Here is a 19,972-nt window from a genome sequence, read left to right as displayed (position 1 = left end):
TTATCTCATACTTTGCTGTGAAAACCAAAGAAGCACTCACTTTTATAATGGCATAAAACAGAAACTATATACAACTTGAATTAAAAATTGCACTAAGCAAAACTTGTCAAATTTCTTATTAGGAAATATTTTTTTATTTACCAAATGTGATTGCATATGCAAGCCTTATTTAACTAGTTTATTATTTTGATTGCATATCTCCAAAATATGTTTTCAACTAAAGTAATTGTGTTAATTTGCATCTTGAAAGGGCACCTTTGCAAAACAGAGCATTTTATCAAGGTTATTCCTGCTGAAATCAAATGAAATTCACACACAGAGTTGCAATAATAACCTTCAATATTTAGCATTAAAACTATTTAGCATAAAATATTTAGCATAAAAACCAAAATGTTCAAATCTTCTTACCATAATACAATTTAAAAATTGGATATAAAATGGATTTTCATTGAAATAAAAATAAAAATAAATTATTTCTGGTTGTCAGAGAATTCTTAAAAACAAGGTGTGAACAAATAGGATGTGATAGAGACAGAACCCTTTCCCTTATTCTAGAGATAGCAACAGATAAACTGTCCTAGTTAAGAGCTGATCAAGAAATGGCTGTTCAACAGAAAGTTTAACAATGCACTGCAGAGCCCTTGCCTTGATTTTACTCACAGGTGATTTTGTACTCTTTTACTTAAACCAGTGGCCAAGCCTATATTAGTTGCATTTTTTTCTAGGAGGGTTTGGTGAGTACATAAAGGCTTCATTTGTTTCAATGGAAATGCACTTAATGATATTTTTAAAATTCTTTTTCAAATTAGGACATAACGGCATCAAGGCAAACTTATTTTTTCATCAGCAAAATTCAAATTTTAGATAATATAATTTTAAATTACTAGAAAATAGAATTAAACAGTTAAATTCAAGTGGCTTTTGAACACACACAACTGTCCTAGGGTGACAGCAACTCTAAAAGTCTTCTAAATAATGACTGCAGCCACCTAACCCACTATTCACAATCCTGTCCCTGAGCTTCATGCACTCATGAAAAGAGCAAACATCACATCCTGTGTATGAACTCTTCTTATGTCTTGTTCATACATATGTTTCTGTGTAAGAGAATCACTTACTCTCCTTTTTGGGTCTCAAGACTCTACAGGACTGAGGTAGGAGGAGAACATGATCTAGGGGGTAATATGGGTATAGCACCTCGTTTGTTGGCCTCCACAAAAGAGAGAGGAGGCACGCTAAACTAGAAATAATATCGAAGGCACTCATCCAATAATACGCAGATATAATAATCTGTTTTACACAAAAATGGAATGAAATACCCAGATTAACAGCATTGAAAGATCCCTTTGAATATATTCACAGTTTAGTTATGTGGAATCTCATAAAGTAATTACATTATTCCAAACCTGATGAGTTGTGTCACAGTAATGCTGATATAGTCAAGATTAAAAAAATGGGGATGTAACAGCCTGCCTTGTTATCACTGTGCATGTTGTCACAGCTTCGCAGTGAACTGTGACTGAGATGTATTAGCAGGTCAAAAGGGCAAAGCTTTTCAATTTTTAAAAATTCTAGAAAATGGATGACATTCAAAGAAAAGCTTACTCTTAGTGGGGAACCAAAAAAAAGTGGTATTTTTTAATATATATTTTAAAAGAGGGGTAAAAGGAAGCAAAAAAAAAATGCAGACACTGTTATTAAAAGGCTCTACTTCATGCCAGGCTTCTTTTGTATGTTTATTGTGTACAATTTACTGCTTAAATCTCCTATAAAGCTCACACAATGACTTGGATAAAACCAGAAAGACAACTGCTATGTCTCTTTTCTTCCTGGAGTGGCAGAGGTTGGGCCAGAGGTGAGATTTCAATGAATTACATTCGTAAGTGCCTATCAATTATTGATAACGCTATAGTTAGATGCATTATTTTATCTCAAATTAGAGTCCTGCAATTGGGTATTCACAGGAGCTCTCTCCAGCAGCTTTATGCAAGCTTTGGCAGCTGAATGAGGTTGGACCTGACTACATCTTCTTTAAAGAAACAGATAATTAAGTATCTCCCAATCAGCTGTCCTCTCCTTTTTTCCTTCCCTCTCCTTTTCAAAAGGTTAACACTTGGATGCTTTAAAAATCTGAGTAATAAGAGAAAAGGTGTGATAACCTGCTAAACTTTCTAACCTTTATTATTCTCAAAGACATTTTTAACATTTAATGTCCCACAATAATTTTGCTAATGTTCAATATTTTTCCACTTAAGAAAGCCCACTTAAGTCTGCCTGCCCCCTGCGGCAATATGAAGACTTGGGTTGGTAATATAATCAATAAACACTGCAATAATTAGTAAGATTAGTAAGTTTCTTGCAAAATGGGAATGGGGCAAAGCCCACTACATATTTCTACTTCAAAAATCTTTCCTCAAATTATATCACTTTTTTTGCTATTGCATATATTTCTGGCATACATAAAAAGGATGACGTATCCTTTGACAGTCAGTGCCTTGGGCTAATTTCCAGGGGATATCAATTTGGTGCTATGTTCCCTGGAAAACCGTGAAATATCTTTACATACCTGTTTCACTGTCCTTGAAGGCTTCATCTAAGCTCATATATATTCATAGACAGAGAGAACAATTATAAGCACACAAAGAGCTAATGATGCAGATATAACTGAAATTTAAATTATCTCCCTTAATTTTCCAATGATTTCTAGGGTGTTAAAGCACAAATTATTGTTTTAAAGGCAAAGCCAGGCCTCTTAAGACAAGACTAAAACTAGAGATCAGGCAGGACATCATGGATCTGTAAGCATTTCCTCTTTTAATTTAGATTTGAAGCTGGGTCTCTCTAAACGATCTACTTTCAACGTGGCAATATTTCCTATGTAAGGAAGGCCAGTACACAAAGCTGTAACAGGATTTCTACACCTACTTGCACCTACAGGTCCTTCTTTGAAACTGTGAAAGACTTGCCCTCTATAGAAAGGCTTTCAGCCTGCAAACTGATGAGGGACCGTCATGCTTCATCAACATTTCACTCGTGGCATTTTACAGGTGGCCTTGTGCTAAGAATCTGTTGGAGAGGATTTGACATGATAATCCTGCCATCTCTAGGCTGTTTGCTTACCTCTAAAAGGCAAAAGTCCTAAGAGAAAATTTTGCCACTCACCAGGCTATGGATTCTGGAAACCAAGGATGAAAACATATCCCAGAACACCTTACCTACACCACCTTTTCCCACAATGTAAATACCTATTAACTGCTACCTTGAAGACTTATGCAGTTCGGAGACGTTTTTAAAAATTCAATTTTTTCCCCGGATGCTTTTCCTGAGCATGTCTTGTTCAGACAAAAATATCTGGAATTGTTATGTAAAATGTTATTCAAAGTAGCTATTTACCACGGTGATTGTTGTGAATCACCTATTTAGAAACGAAGAAGTAGGGTCAATTGTTTTTAAATTGTTGGCCTATAGGCTTATAGAGCCATTGTTGATTAATTTCTGGGTAAGAGCACTGGTTAATCTTTGTCATATGTTCTACTTTACATGATAAGAAAATTTTGCTAATATCCAACAATGATAAAAAAAGACTTAATATTAAAAGTATATTTTATAAATCCCTTCATGACTTCATCTATAATATTAATCTACTGCTGTTAGATCAGTAGTCAGTATTGCATCCATTCTTGTAAATGACTGAGTATTTGTCCTTTTCTGTATGTATATTTAGCACACTAAAAAAAATATTCTTTCACTTCTTTCACAATGGTAATAAAAGAATCTGATTGCTTTTTACTTGTTCATAAAACATGTCCCCACAACAACCTTAAGTTGATTAGGCCAGTATATCAAACATACATATGTAACTGTGCAAACAAAGTACGGCCTACTGGAATATATGTACAAATTAGATGATCGTAATATTTAATAACTTAGAGAACCCTTGTTAATGTAACACTTTTTTCTGCATTCAGTTGTTTGAAATTGAAGTGATTTCTAGCCAGAACATGCTGGTTTTTTTAGCGTTTAAGTCAGCCCTCCTTTATCAACACGCTGATCATAACTACTGTAAAGAAACATCACAGACCTTGAAAGTTTGAACACACTGATGAAACACTGTGAAAACAGTTTTTATACTTTAGCCTAAGATTAATTTCAAGGTTGTTGCAAACAAAAACAAAATACCAAAAAATACACTTTCCACTCTTCCCTAGAATAAGACTTCATTGAACTATAGGAAAAAAATCTTAATCTTATTAAAAGTGAAGGAATTGGAACACTTAAAGCCACTTTAAATGACCTTAGCCTGTGCACTTTTCACCTTGGGCTTAGGCCAGGAAGTTAGTTTTAAGAAGTACTGAATACTACATGAATCCTAAGCAAAGGAAATTGGCTTCAATGTTTTAAAATGTAAGGTCAGTGAATATTACACTGCTTCAATGTGACAGACAAAAGACCTGATTGTTTAGATGCGAACCACTCATTCCACATTCATTGCTATTTTTCCACTGCTTTTATTGGAGTCTAGAATCACCAAAAAAAATCACTCTGTGTGCACTCTACCTCAGTAGCAACTGCATTCAGTTTTGCTTAAAATAGAGAATTAATCACTGCCAGTATTTTTTTTTCTCTGACAGTGCTTAAAGTTTGCAGTGAAATTAGAAAATGATTGTTAATTTACACATACAAGATAATTTTATGTGACTTAAGAAAGATTAAATGGAACAATCAGGAGTGACAGTGGAAGAAATTAAATCAGGATATGAATGAGCGCTGTTTTATACTGTAGGTGTTCCTGCAAAACCTAATGCTAATACTTAAACTCACCAGTTAATCACTTCCCATACTCTTTTTCAAATATTAACCTTTTAAAAAGTTGAATTAGCTTAAGAATAACTTGATATATTATTAGGACTCATTTAAAAAGTCCATACTGAAAAAGAATGGTTCTCTTTTTAAACAGTTTTTAATTATTATGAGGCTTATATGAAGAGGAAAATATATTTTAACAAGCATCCACACAAGTGGTCTGATTATGTTATTCTAATCTGCAAACCTAATTATCACCTTCTTATGGAGTACAAGGAACAGCTTTAGAAGAAAATTAATGTATCCTATCAGTGGGACAGTTTGTCACTTTATTAAATAATCATCTTCTTCGCAAATAAAATTGTTAGAAGCTTCATTGTATTAAGGAAAAAATAACCCCCTCACACCATTACATATTAAAATTAACTTCCCACCGTTTCTTTAATGGTCTATTAAGCCTTCACTGTGGTGGATTATGAAGTACAAATGAGGGTATCAAATGTTTCTAAAATGGAAAGAAACAAATATATTCTATGTGGATTTCTTTTTAAGCTGAGCTATATCTTAAAAAACATTTAAATTATTTTCACTAGTTTCCAACATATAAAGTGTACATTAAACCCAAACTAGATAATGCAATTTATTTTTCCTCTTTTTGATCTTCATCATAAGCTGTGGGACAAAACTAACATCTATGTCTTGCTCTTCCTCTGTAAAACTGAAAATTAATATTCTATATTAAAACCTAGAAGACAAAACCAAGGCAAAAATAATCTGAAGTGCCACCAAAGATGCCCCTGGAATAAACCTTTAGACTGACCTATGCAAAAAAAAGCAGAAATTTTGACATAAATACTTAATACATCATTATTTAAAATATCATTCTACCTAAGACTGAAATTTGACCTCCATATCTTTAAAGAATTTCCATAAAGTAGCTGCAGAATGTCACAGCTTGTAAATACATACAGGAATCCATCCTGTAAACCAATACAGGGTCATATTGTCTGCCTTGTATGAAGAAATCCTACTTGGCTCAGCAGTAACTAAAGACCTTCTTTCACTGGTCATTGCCATAAAAAATACAGTGCTCTAGTGCAGGTAGAACCCTTTGGGTTTTTTCCCATCTCAGGATACAAACTATACCTTCCATGTAGAGCTAACCTGGATTATTTTTAGCTATCTTTGATTAGGCCATATTATGCAGTGAAACAAACAAACAACAACAAAAAAAAACCCCAAACAACCTACATGTAATGAAGCCAATTTTAATGGAATTTTCATCTAGAAAGAGTTGTCAGCTAACAGATGGAATATCAGCCTAAAGCTACATATAAAAGCATACATATCTACCCTTTATTAACTGTCTGTGGTGAGTCAAGGTACATCACCTGGGACTTAGGAGACTTAGTTTATATGTACTGTATCTGCATTAAAGGTATAAATTAATAACCAACATCTCAAGCAACTGCTCTTATCTTTGCAATCCTAGCCACGCTTTTCATTGTTACCTGCTGGTAGCAGGACAGAATTGTCATCCTCCAAGTCCCTCGGATGAGCCTATACTGTTCAGGTGCTCTGCTTCCTTTAAATAAACATTCACCGTTTAACAAACAGAGAAACGAAACCCCAAGCCTGGCACAAGGCAACTTGTACTTTACTTAAGCAGCACAGAGGGAGAAGGTGAGTCTGAGGGGGTTACAGCTGGGACTGTCTTATTTCAACCGAGCACTGCAGCTCTCTGTGTAGCAGCAACTGCAAGAGAGGTAAAGTTCCCTTTCTGTCATGAAGGAAGGTTCTGACTTTTTTCACATCAGGGAAACTATTTCCTGCTCAGCACCATCTCTGAGGAAGCTTTACTAGTTACATACTTTTTCTTCCTTCCAGAAAGCAGGATACTTTGCTCTCATGGGCAATCTAGAATTTTGTAAGTTTAAGAACTATAAAGATACTGATTTTCCTTAAGGATTATCTGATACAGTTAGAAGTTCCCCTCCTGTGGCTTGTGGGTAAGATATATCCAGCCATAAAAACTGTTCAATATTCTGTGATATTATACATGAGACATTACCAGTAGTCTGTAAAGTAAGACAACCAGTCTGAAATATTGGAGGTTGCTTAATTTTAATGTTCAAGACAGTACCTCAGTTAATGAAACAAGCCCTGAAGTAATTGTTTTTATAGTAAACTCTTATCTCTCTGCATTTTTTACCTTACAACTCTGAAGAACAAAAGTGTGTCTTGTGAGATAAGGTGAAAAACATAAAAGCTCAGATAGATCAGGATTTGTGATACAGTCTGACACTGTCAGGCAACAGGTCTATGCTTAATTCCAAATCTGAATTCTTGGACAACAGAACAAGATGATATTTAGAGTTAAGTATGTCAGAATGCTTTTTAAAAAGTCCCATAAAAATAATTAATTCTAGAAAAACTGGATAGAAGTTAGTCTGCAGCGGCATTGATACTTTGCTTCATGCTTCTGAACAGACTTCCATGATGAAAATCACTTCTCTCTATGCTTTCAAAAGGGGTTGCACCTTCAGAAGCTCTCACAGACTTCTTACTGTGCATCAAAATTTTGACACAGAAATTGAATATATCCATTTCCAAGCCACAGGCTTTAGTGTACTACTAGTTCAGAGCATTAAATGGCCATACTTATGGTTTTATTCCTTACATTTACATTGTCAAAGAGTTTTCTGGTAGAAGTGTACACCACATGCAGCTTTAGAGAATGAAAATGTTACGAAGAAGATAAACAATATTCAATATTCAATACAGGTCTCAAACTAATAAATAAAAACAAAGCAACATTTAAGACTTCAAGTAAGAGACAGGGTTAAAAATCACTTTCCTCTTGCTCTATCAGCTTCTCCCTTTTTATTAAAATACTAAACCATGAGCATTAAGTAGCTCTTAACTTAGCTTCATAATAAAAATTGAAATCCTTCTTAACCAAGAGTATAGTTTTGTTGAAATCTGTACCCTTGATTATTTTATAAGGTGAAGGAACAAAGTTAAGTCAAGAAAGGCACGGAAAAAAGGAGTCAAATCAGAAAGAGAAACAAGAGAAGTCCTAAGACTCCACAGGATGGAAAAGATGAGTGCTTTATAGCAAGAACAAATTTCTAAGTTAAAACTTAATCTCAAAGACTTCCTTCACCTGAGACAGCTAAAATACATTTTGTAAGGACTAAGAAGCAGGTATAATATAGGAGACTAGGGAATGCTAGCTCGTGATCCAGTGTACTCAACCAATGCATACATTTTATCCAATACTTCTGCCACATCTCCATTTCGTAATGGAGCATGCTTCCAGAACGGCAGAGCTAGTGCCAATTCAGATGACTCTGGAAGTACAAGCAAAACTGCCATAGTGGTATTGCCTTGTCATTCAGTAGTTTAAATCTACCCTAAGCATCAGAAGAACATGTGGTCTTGAGCTTCATGCAGACCTTGCAGGGCCATCCAGCTTAGAAGCAGTTCATTACACAGGTCAGCTGTGACTATCCATGAATCATTTTGAGAAGCTGACAGAATTAGTGAAGGTTCAGTGTAGCCCTGGCCCTGTCATCTACCCTGACAAAGGCATCTTCTTTCTGCACCTCTAAGGAGTTCCGTCTCTGGTAGCGTTTGCTGTGTCTAATATGGTCCTCTGACAGGGACTGCTCTGCACCATACCTATATTCCCTCATTCTACAATTTTAATGTCATTGGGCATTGTAGGTTGTTAAGCAAACTACCCAGTCTGACCATTCACGAGACTCTCTGGCAGTCACATTCCCAACACTGTGTCCCACAGTCCCAGACACTGTCACTGCTGGCACAAAAAGCCCCTTCAGAGAGGGCAGATCCAGTAAACTGACAGGTGCCTACTTCTCTCCACACCCCACACACGTGGTCAGACCAGGTTTTCTCACCAGTTCAGCTCTAGGTTTCCCACAGCAGAGACTCAGACGTCTCGTTCTATCATGCAATTTATTCATAGCGGAGTAACAGAGAGACAACTCAAGCTGGTTCCTCCAGGAGGGACCCTCAACAAAGGACCCCTGGGCTTTCATACCCTCACAGTCCACGCACGTGCAAATCTCTTCCTCCTGAATCTTTGTCTACTGCTGTGGCTCCCAGTGTCCACCCACCTAGCTAGCAGCACAGGTCTTCATGCCCTTTGTTATACAAAGGGTTGGCAGTTCACGGCTTATTGTCTCCTGCTGCTGCTCTCCTCTTCTAGATTTAACAAAAGCCGTTAGGAATCTCTCATTCTGGCACGCAGATATACATAGTATACAACACATAAACCAACACCTTTGCAGCAGAGGTGTCCTGGTTCCATCGTTCTTACTTTGCTTGTGTAACTAAAGTAGGGGATAAATATTTTTAGTAAGTCAAGCAATATAGTAAACACTCAGAATTTCACCAGACTTTAAATAATACAAAACTGCCTCTTCATCTGACAACCTCCTGACAGAGTCAAATTCCCACCTGTTTACTTGTTTTCTGTGTTTCTGCTGTAGTTGTGAACTATGGCATTTGAATTTGCCTTGTAGTCCTGCTCCTATTTTGTTGTTTAGTCACTAAAACACTTTCTGAGTAAAGAGTGTGTATCTGATTACTCCTTGTCAGAAGGCGGACTTGAACCCCAGTTCCCTCTGCCTGGCTGACTGCCCTCACTATGATGCCAAGTGTAGAAACAGCCCCACGGCTGCAGCGTCCTGGCTGCTGTGCAGCTCTCCTGCTGCAAGGTTTTTTTGATAAGCTGTACTTAGCTAGGTCAATCCACTCAGGTTTCAGTTGAAAAGCCAAGAACAACTTATCAATTAGATTTATGTTCCCAAATCACTTTCAGTGAAGATTTACACTACAATTCTCTAAGAAATCAAAGCAGCTAAACATATTGAAGGTTTCATTCAGTGCGAATAGTCAGCTGCCTCGTATCAGCAAGAAGAACATATTTCTTTGATTAACACTTTTTTCTTTCTTTGAACATCAACAAAATCTTGATAAAAACCCTAGATTGACAACTTAACACAGCCTTCAAGGCTCTACTATCAAAATCCAAAACACTTAGGAAGCTTCTGCTACTTCTGCTGTTACTATAGTTATTAATATATCACCATAACTAAAATAAAAAATCCAAGAAGAATTTTAGCTCATAAAAAAAAGGAAAAAAAAAATCAATTCTGCCCTTGTTTTTCATATATTGTGAGCACAGATATGCTAACCACAGAGAAAGTTCTCCAGTTGGCCATTATACTCCCAAATCACAAGTTACTGTTCCAAAGAGCATTCGATGCCTTTAGACATCTTCATAATTGGCTCAGAAATAGCACGCTGCAAGAAAGGTTAACAGACCTTGCTGTCCCTCATATGGACAAATCTTTATTAAAAACAGTGTAACTGAAAGGTTCTCAAGAATCAGGAAACCGTTTTACTCGCAGCTGTTCCCTAAGTCTAATTTGAACAAAAGAAAAAATGGCAAAACTAACAACTTCTTCCTCTTACTATTAAATTAAAATCCTAGGTAACTTTCACCACATCTACCTACATCACATGGATTCAAATGATACTCTGGTCCTGAATTTTAGTTCATCAGGAAAAAAAACCAAAAACAAACAGCATAAGTTAAATATTATTTTTAAAAATTAATATTAATTAATATTAACCTAAAGAACAGTATCAATTTTTTGCCATAACTAAGTTGACTTACAGGGATTGAAACCAGATTTAACTGAAAACTTTCCAATCTTAATAAATCCCAAGTAACTACTAGATAACAGATTTTATCTCCAATCATTTTCTCCTTTTCCTATTGTGGTCCATTTTATGCCACGGCATGCAAACATAGCAGAAGTATCAAGCTCGTTCTCACAATCCCTGAACAGTAATGAATTCACGATTCTGTAATTCCTGATCTTTAAAACTCTGAGAAAAAACACCAAAATGACACTGTTCCCCACATTTCTTTGCCCATCTTGTGTCCTGTCTTGGCAGTTTCCCCATAAAGTACTCCTGGATATTTTGAGCTGGAAGGAGGCAGGGACATAGTGATCCCTCAGCCAACAATCTGCCACACGCCTTGTTGATCTGAACCCTGGTACCCAAACAGAGATGAACACTAGAGAGCACTCAAGACAGATAATATATATACAATGTATATTTCCTGAAAGGCAGCTAGAGGGCTAATTGAACAAAAACCATCTTTGTTTCAGCAATCTGGCGAAATCTTTTAAATTCCCACAATTTCTCTGTGTGACAAAGGGAAATGTTGAGAGCAGGATCCTAGTGCCAATGGTGAGAAAGAAGAATGTCCATCCATTAATCTTCTGCTTCAGAAGCAGATGTAGATCAATAGCTGCCAATTGTTCAGCAACAGAATTGTAAGAGAAGCCAGAGAAGAATTCCTTCAATGCCATCCATGACAGCATACAGAAATATCCTAAAATTAGTAAGCCTGTCTTAGGAATGGCAAGAACAGAAGAAATTATATGACTTAGTCTGAAAGACATAAATGACCAAAATAGTATTCCCAAAAAACATCAGAACTTCTGTTAGGCAGACTATGAAGTATCAGGAGGGAAAGACAAACAGTGGAACTTAAAACCATTTTTATCTCTTAGATATACTTGGCTTCAATAGCCAATAGTAGTGTCAAAAACCAGAAAACGTAACAGCCATTCCTTTTAAATCACCAAGTCAGACAACACATTTCTCTGGTGAGGTTTTTTGTTTTGTGCTTTTTTTCTAAAAAAGTATTTAAAAATTTGTTTCACAAACACACACACACAGACAAAGATACTGAAAAAAAATATTTTGGCTATCATTACATAACACAAAATTAAAAAAAATATATATATTAAAAACCCCATAAATATGAAAGAATAGAAAACAGAAATTTGGTTATATAAATGCTAAAGATACCTTCAATACTAAGAAAAATATCTCTCAATTTTTGATTATATACTTGTACCATTATCAGGTGAAATAAAAAGAAGTAGCCATCAGTATTATTTTACAAGTAAAACCAAACTCAAAATTATTCTGAAGGCAATGTTAGCAACAATGCAGTTCTAACAAAGGCACTATTGTACAGCTGCATCTATTATTCAATTTTCATAGAAATGCATTACATGAAGTGCTCTAAGATATTTAAAACAAATATTTGCAAAATATTTTCTTTGGAAAAATATATCCTGTGTTAGTAAAACGAAGATAAAATTTGGAAGACAGTAAGAACTTTAACTGAGAGAGATCTGCTTGATTGATCTTACTTTCCAAGATACACCAATTATACTTCATACTATAAAATTGGAAATACCTCTAGCTTTGCATATTTCTTTGAAAGGGCTATGCAACCTTCTTCAATAAAAATAAGGCACATGGAACCAGATCAGAAAACAGTCAGATTACAGAAATGAAAATACATAGACAATACATAGAACCTGGCAAACTACATTTGAATGGGCTAAAGAGACAAATGGAAAACGTTTTCTGAAAGATGGAGATGTTGACACAGGTTTTTATTTGAGACATTAAGTACTTAAAATTGCTTCAGTTATACAATGAAGATAAGGACTTTGGGTATTTAATCAGGAACTGACATATTCATTGAAAGCATTACTTTTCAGGTAATCTATTAAAAAATGAATTTTGAACATTGGCACTAAGGGTCAGGAGGACTGGCTGAATTCTTCAAAGCTTTTTTTCCAATTACCTTAATTTGTCTAACATTACAAAAACCAATTCCCAATTGCAGGGTGTAGAGTTAAAACCTGGAGTATATTAGTCACAAGATTCAGGATCTGAAGCAAATCTAGTACCCAATTTCTTGTGATTTAAAGAACAAGAGAAGCAAAAGCACATGCTGTACATTGTGCCAGTCTGTACTGTACTAAAGGAGTATTTGGGTTCTCCTCATTATCTGTGGGAACTGTAGTAGAGGCCTAATTACCAGAATTAAAGGAGTGAAAAAAAGCACCATAAAGTTCCCACAGTTCAGAGTAAAGGTTTTCACTGTCCTGATTAAATGTTAATTTCTTTGTACTGCAGAGTAATGTGTTTATGTTTTCATAAATAGGAAGTATAAAAATTACCCCTTAACAATTAATTTCATTGCTTTTAATGGATTGGATATTGTCAATCATATTATATGTAAGTGCATTGTGCATATTATATGTAAGTAGCAATCTTGACTGGATTTTGAAAGAAAGTTTTGTTAGGTTTGTGACATATATTAGAAAGGGCTGCTGCTTAACTTTTTATAAAATCCAGCATCTGTTGTAAACATGAACTATAGCCACATCAAACTTATGTAAAGATTTGCCATTTACTTCTGAGATTTGAAATTTAATTCATTCAAAATGACGCTTGAAGCTGCAAATTCATGTTAGTGTTCATTAGTTCTGATTATAAGCCCTCTCGAAAAAATGCAGTAATAGGTTAAAACCCTATTTTATTACAAAGTGCTTTATCTACCATGTTCATGAAAAAACAAGGAAAATAAACTTATTGAGTGATATAGAAATACCTGACCATACTTCATCAACATGGAATAAATAGCAAGCAGTAGTTTAGCAGTTCTGTTAACAGTTTTTTCATATCTACTATAGACTCCTCTCACATCTGAATTTACAATTTAAAGAAGTTAGAAATCTTTTTATCATTGTGTTATTCACTGTTACTTCAAGTGGTGTGACTATACTGTGGAAGAGACCAAGAATTAATTCCTATAGAGTTACATTTGCCTTTAACACATTGTAATAAAAGGCAATCATTTTAATTAATTAAGGAATGTGTAAAACATCCACTAGGCACTTCAATACATAGAAAAGGTTCAGCGACCTGCTCTGAGTAAGGAAACATCATCTGCAATAAATTTCTTAACCAGCCTGATGCAAGTTGAAGAAAATTAGATTTTATTGACCTTGGGCTGTAGCATATGGATAGACCTTTTGTGAATCAACAGTTTGTTACTTCCACGATGCAGGCTGGGCCAATCCCTCTGTATGACTTTGCACCATAAACAGTCCTGTCTCCTAGAAATGCAATGATTATAACCCTTTAACATTAACCCCAATACGCTTAACAAATTCTAAAGAAACTATTTTTTTAAAAAGCTTGGTATCACTACACATCTTACAAATATGTAACTTTCTTTAAAGAAAAAAAGGCAACATTTCCATCTCTTGTCAATAGTAAGACTATAGATGTTAGACATTTGTTTTTAAAGGTGCAGAATGGCGATCTCAAATAGAAATGCCCAACAAAGCCTGAACCCAGCTGAGTCCTGCAGTAGTGAATTTGATACCTGCAGACCCTGAGAATACAAATATAAATTCACTGCTCTGCTTATGGTCTGATACAGCACACTGCTTTCAGAGATGTACTTTGAAATCCCAGGCCATGCCTAGGACACAGGGATTCCTGCTTAACATACATTTTATACATCACACTGCCTCTAAGTCTTCATGAATCTGAACCTAAGGTTCCCCAACCACACCAGCCTCCCAGACAGCTGCTATAGAAAAATGTTTGAGAGTAAGAAGTCTCTCAAGCAGAGGGCCTTAGCCCATTAGCACTTTCTAGAGAAATGATAAAAACACGAAATCTTGTACCAGAGAGAGGTGCAGATGCTGCAGATGCAAACTGCTGTGATTCTGCTCTGTATACAGCAGACATAGATAGGCTAAACCAGCTTTATGCTCCATCTTCCTTTGTCCCAATTCAAGCACACATTATGTGTATATTTATTTCTAAAAGTGGGCTACTGCATGTTTGAAGTCTGACAAAAGAACTAGTAGTTTTTTAATTTCTTTCTCTCTTATAAACATTATAACCAGGAGCTAGGCAGAGTACATTGTCTAACTACAAGCTATCTCATGCCTGTGGAAAAATATTTTGTGCTCTGTCGCAAATACATTCACCGTGCTTTGCTTCTTCTGATGACTACAGTTGCAGTAATGCTGCCTGAGTTCAGAGGTACTGCTCCCTGGAGCCTTATCTTTTTTTGAAAAGGAACCTGTGGGTTCAATGGGACAGGTAACAGATGCCTGCAATCTGGTCTCTCCGTGGGGCCAGTGACTTCTTTTTAAACATTTTCATATCAGTCGCAACTAGGAAAGGAAGGAGAGGTTGATGAAGAGGCTGAAATGTCTGCAATTAATGTTATGAATTTTCTGTTGATGCTTAGTATATTCAATGAAAAGATGTGGTTGTGATCCAATCCAAGATACTCCATCTCCAAAACTGAAAAACTGGAGAAATAATGAAAATATCAAAATAGTTTTGTTCTATCCAAAATGAAACATTTTGACTGTTTCATTCTAAGCTAAAATAAGTTAACTTTAAAATAAAGGCTGAGTGCATCTGAGAGTAGACCACTGAATTCACCCCATCATAACTGATTTTGGTCTTAAACCGATTTTTTTCACTTTCAGTCACAAAACCTGAACTTGCCTTTAACTCCACTATTCAAGTGGAATAACTGTTCTGGGTTTTTTTTGCTGCCAGGCAGAACTTACAATAAAGCTTTTGAATACAGTAACAGTGTCTATATGACAGGATTTTTTTCCTTCTCTTTTTTTTGTTACTAAATATATGATTTTATAACTATAACTATAATATAAATATATGATTTTATAACTGATTGGACAGTGAAGTACCCAAGTCAGGATACCCAGAATAACTTGCTAAAGATGCAATGATGTGCCATTTCTCCTACCTTTTCTTACTGTGGCCTTTCCTTATTCTCCTGGAGAACACCTGCATAAGGTAAATCAGTACTTTCTATTACTTAAAAAACTTTCTTAGAGATTAAATGTATAGGTATCAGCACAAAATAAAAGCATAATTAAACGAGTTGAGAGGGAATCTCAAAAGCATATTGTCAGGAATATGACATAAATGAAGTTATTAGGAACAACTTCTGCTTTAGATTTTCTTCATAAAAGATGGAAATAGATTGACATTTGGAAATTTCAAAGACAGTGTACTTAAGACTTGTAATTTATAAATCCTACTTTAGTTTACTGAGACTAGAAAATATCTTTTATGGAGCAGGATGCAAAAGAGTCAAATTAGTACGCCTAATTGAACTGAGTATAGATTTTAGATAAGCTAACAGCAACTTGAATTATTTTTTTGTTGAAAGTATTCTTTGTTTCCTTGTGTATATTCCAGTCACATAACCCATACATCTGTTATTCCCTGCATCGAGCCTATGATGTTTACACAGATCTCCCTGTAGGGCATTTTGGCCTAACTGAATCATTATTTCAACAGAATGTACTAGTTTAATGATACTTTTACTTGAAATACTGCCTTTTGCAAGTTTTATCCCCACTGGCACTAACTCAGCCCTTCCACACTTACACTGGAAAATTTGACCCTACTCTTAAGCACAGGATGCTGGGAAGGAAACTGATTTCTCCAGCACAAGGTTGTGAGCACTTCAGACCTGTAGAGTTGGCAATGTGACAGCTGAGATTTTGGGGGTTTATGAACACATTTAAATCTTAATGCAGTGTCGGTCCTGATTTTTGATAGTGTTCTAATAATCAAAAGATGTAATTTAAATGGCACATTGAGATTCATTCTTTTGACAGAGCTCAGGATGCTACTACTCTGTTCTCACTTCCATTCTTTACTATTTGACCATCACCAGAATTCTTCTCTCCCAGATCTGGGTTTAGGAACAAGTAATGTGTATTTTAAAACCACTGGTAGGCATTTATGCTGAGCCTTATTTGGAAAACTATATGGAGCCATTCCATATCACAGCTTACAAGCATAACATTTTCAAGATATTAAGGCATGTGTAAGGTATTTTTTAATTGAAAATAAAGCTTCTGAACACAGAAGACCCTTTTCAAAAAGGAATTTGATTTCAATTTCTTAAGAAACTCAAATAACCAGGTGCTTCATTGCAAAGGAAACAATTGATAATGTGGATTTTTAGTGCATGAATACATACTTAAACTTAGATTTTTTCCAGACTTAGGTCTAACTATCTCTAGACAATTTAGAAATCTAAACCTAAATTTATTTCTTTTTATTTTTAGTAAGTCAGTAACACTAAGTGTTCATGTCCAAAATCTGTGTATACTGCAGAATTTCAAAATATGACACAGCTCCCAGGAACTAATGACGTAGTTCTAAAGAATGCCACAACATTGGCTAGTAGTCATTAAAAAATGCCTAAGTCTTGCAATATTCTCTCATCTTCATTTTGAGAAGATAAACAAGTACAAGAAGATTTTGCTTCTACTCAAGTAGAATGTGTCAGGAGTTTTCCTATTAGTACGCTCTATTTACAGATGAACACATTTACACATGAGTGGCAAGAATATCCTCAGGAATTTGATGATCATTACCAGGATTTAATGTAAAAAGATTTTCTAACTCCAAACTTTACCTAACTTACTTCACTGAAACAAATACAACACCTGTGTATTTCAAAAGACCTCTGCACACAATAAAAAGTTTCTCTTCAGTAAGGAAAATTTTTGCATGCTCATTTTTCAGAGTAGAACCTCAGTGCAAGAACCTGCTCTGAATGATAGCTGTGAAAGTTAAAATGTTGGAAAATTAGGCAAGAGGAAACTAACATAAAAGAAAAAAGAATTATTTTTTTTAAATCACAAGGGATACACCCATATGACAGTGTAGGATTTTCAAATGAGTAATGGAGGGTTTTCTAAGCAGCAGGTGCTGTTAACTATGGAGCCCACTGTGAATCAGACTTGAGTTGGACTTGCTGAGCCTAATAATTTAGATTGCACAGAAAATTCTACATTGTGGTGAATTAAGATTTGGGGCTTAGGAGACAACTGAAAAAGGGCTTTCTTTTCATACCCTCTACAAAAATGCTGCTGCAACATGTTATGGACTTATTTCAACACGTAAATAAGTAGTACCAAAAGAAAGTATTTGTGAACTAACATCATTTGGAAAATTCTATTGAACAAAAATAGAAAACCTCTCTTTTTCTCACTAAACAAAAGAAAACACATTTTAAAATATCAGTTTCTATTATGTTTTGCTCAAGTCTTAATACTGTTTTTTCAAAAGGCATAACCTTTCTGAATATTCTTTATATATCTAGAGAATCATTGCTTTTTCCAAGTTCTTTCAGTATCACAGTACCAAACTACATAGGGACTAGGACTATATATTTTTGTAACTAATTTCCTTAAGATAATGTTAGAAATATCAGGTTCCTTAAAATATAGATGAATTTCAAGGTGAGTCTGCTAGCAGATGTTATTAATGGCATATGATTTATTGTGACATGAAATCTGATCTGAAACTCATGTTATTAGCTGAGCTTTTTATAAATTATAATTGCCAACTGCTGAAAATATTCAGAAAGACCACTGATAAACTAGCTTCATATTCAGGGCCTAGAATATTGTAGTTTGCTGTAAGTCCAATATCCCTAGTTCTGCTGGTAAGATACAGTATATTGGGATGCACAGATCAGGCTCAAGTTGAGATCTTATCACAGTATAATTCTTTCAGAATGAGAAGCATCAGAACTAGGAAAAGGAGGTCATAGAAAACAAATATGTACTATGTGATTTAAAAAGAAATAAACACTTGTGTTCACAGTATGTCATTGTATAGATGCTAAGCAGATTGCGTATTTGAGAAAAAAAGGCACCCATTCTGACTATTAGCTATAAAATATATACTCTTAACAAAAAAAAAAAAAAGTGAAGATAATATTCAAACACATTTAAATATAATTCTGTAAAGCTCTTAGATGAGAACACAGCAGATTTTATTATCCTGAGGTCTATGAAGATTTGCATCTACAGAAGACTTTCCAGGTCACTCTCATGGAAAACTAGAGTCTATGGTTAGGTTCACAGTGACAAAACATCTGTGTTAATAAATATTTCTAGACATTCTTTGTTTATTCCAGATTAGGTTGTATCTTACTTTTCTCTCCCCATGTGTCTTTAAATGTTAATTAAAGTTTCTGAAATGTTGCTCTTAACCACCACAACTTACTTGCTAAATTACCTAAATAAGAAGAAAGAAACATAAACATTGCATTATGAATATTATCTACTCAACAAACCAGATATTGAATTTACAGTAAAAGTAGTGCATTTTTAATCTCCAGGAAAGCTCTGCAATAGTGCTAAAAATTCAGAAACCAACACAAGAAACAGATGCAAAGTCTCATTCCTGACTTTTTTTACAGAAATAAAGTTGTTTAATGATAAAAGCAGTTCTGTGTAAAATGGCATTACTTGCCCTTACAGGAAGAGTCTCCTGTCAATGTACCAGTGTGAGTGTGGGAATGAAACATAAGGATCACCATCTGCAGCTGTCTAAGAAGTGTTCTTCAGTGCCTAATGGCAAAGTGTCAATTTAGGGCTCCTCACAAAAACAATGCATCATCTTCTCCATGCTAGCCTTACAAGGAAAACACTTCACCTGTGAGAACAGTTTATTTACAATGCCATTCATTTCAGTTGAAATACCAGATATCAAAAAGTTACACTACAAGCAGTCTGGAAGCACATGCTTAATATAAAATGAACCAATTTCCTCTCCTTTATAAGAATCAATATTTTAAAGGATGTGCGAAACTTAATCCCTCACAGTATCTTCATAACATGGAAAAAAATATTTTTCATGCATATATTTTTAGATTCTTACCTACTGTTGAACTTCTCTGGATGTTTTTCTCTCATGATATGGAATCTGTGGGCAATTGAAGCATCCTAATAAGACAAAAACAAAAGCACTATAAATCTATTGTGACAGGAAAATTGCAAAACAGAAGACCCAAGCTGTAAACAATGCGTATCGTTTGTAGGGTGTTTTGTGAACTGTCATTTTCAACAAGAGAAATACTCTTATCACTTAGAAAGCTTACAGGTACATTGTTCCCAGAATGGCATGTATCTGAACTTAATAATTTATTATTATTGTTGCAGTCTCCATTACTTCTTTTTTACAAATGAGACATGATAGTTTTGTGTAGTGAAAATGTCTTTGAATTTTATACAGTGAATAATATCCAGATATGGTGAAGGTTTACTGTAAGACCACCGATACAGTTCTGTCTTGTAGAAATACCAAATAAACTATCTGAAATTCATTTCATTTCTTTAGTAAAAGTGAGTGACAGATTTAGAAATGTTACTTTATGTGC

The 19,972-nt window shown here is 34.9% G+C and overlaps 1 protein-coding gene across 10 annotated transcripts in view; it reads right to left on the bottom strand.

Annotated features, from left to right (window-relative positions):
• The window catches only part of DGKB (diacylglycerol kinase beta), a 382,225-nt gene that overhangs the window by 117,914 nt on the left and 244,339 nt on the right, over positions 1 to 19,972 (bottom strand). For all 10 annotated transcript variants that reach the window (XM_040076701.2, XM_040076658.2, XM_040076666.2 and 7 more), the window contains one exon: positions 19,474 to 19,538. In XM_040076701.2, coding sequence (XP_039932635.1) covers positions 19,474 to 19,538 — 65 coding nt within the window. The remainder of the gene's footprint in view (positions 1 to 19,473; positions 19,539 to 19,972) is intronic.

The sequence above is a fragment of the Hirundo rustica genome, chromosome 1 (assembly GCF_015227805.2).
Source record: "Hirundo rustica isolate bHirRus1 chromosome 1, bHirRus1.pri.v3, whole genome shotgun sequence".
NCBI classification, from domain to species: Eukaryota; Metazoa; Chordata; class Aves; order Passeriformes; family Hirundinidae; genus Hirundo; species Hirundo rustica.
Note: the sequence above shows the minus strand (reverse complement) of the source record. Positions and strands in the feature narration are given on the sequence as shown.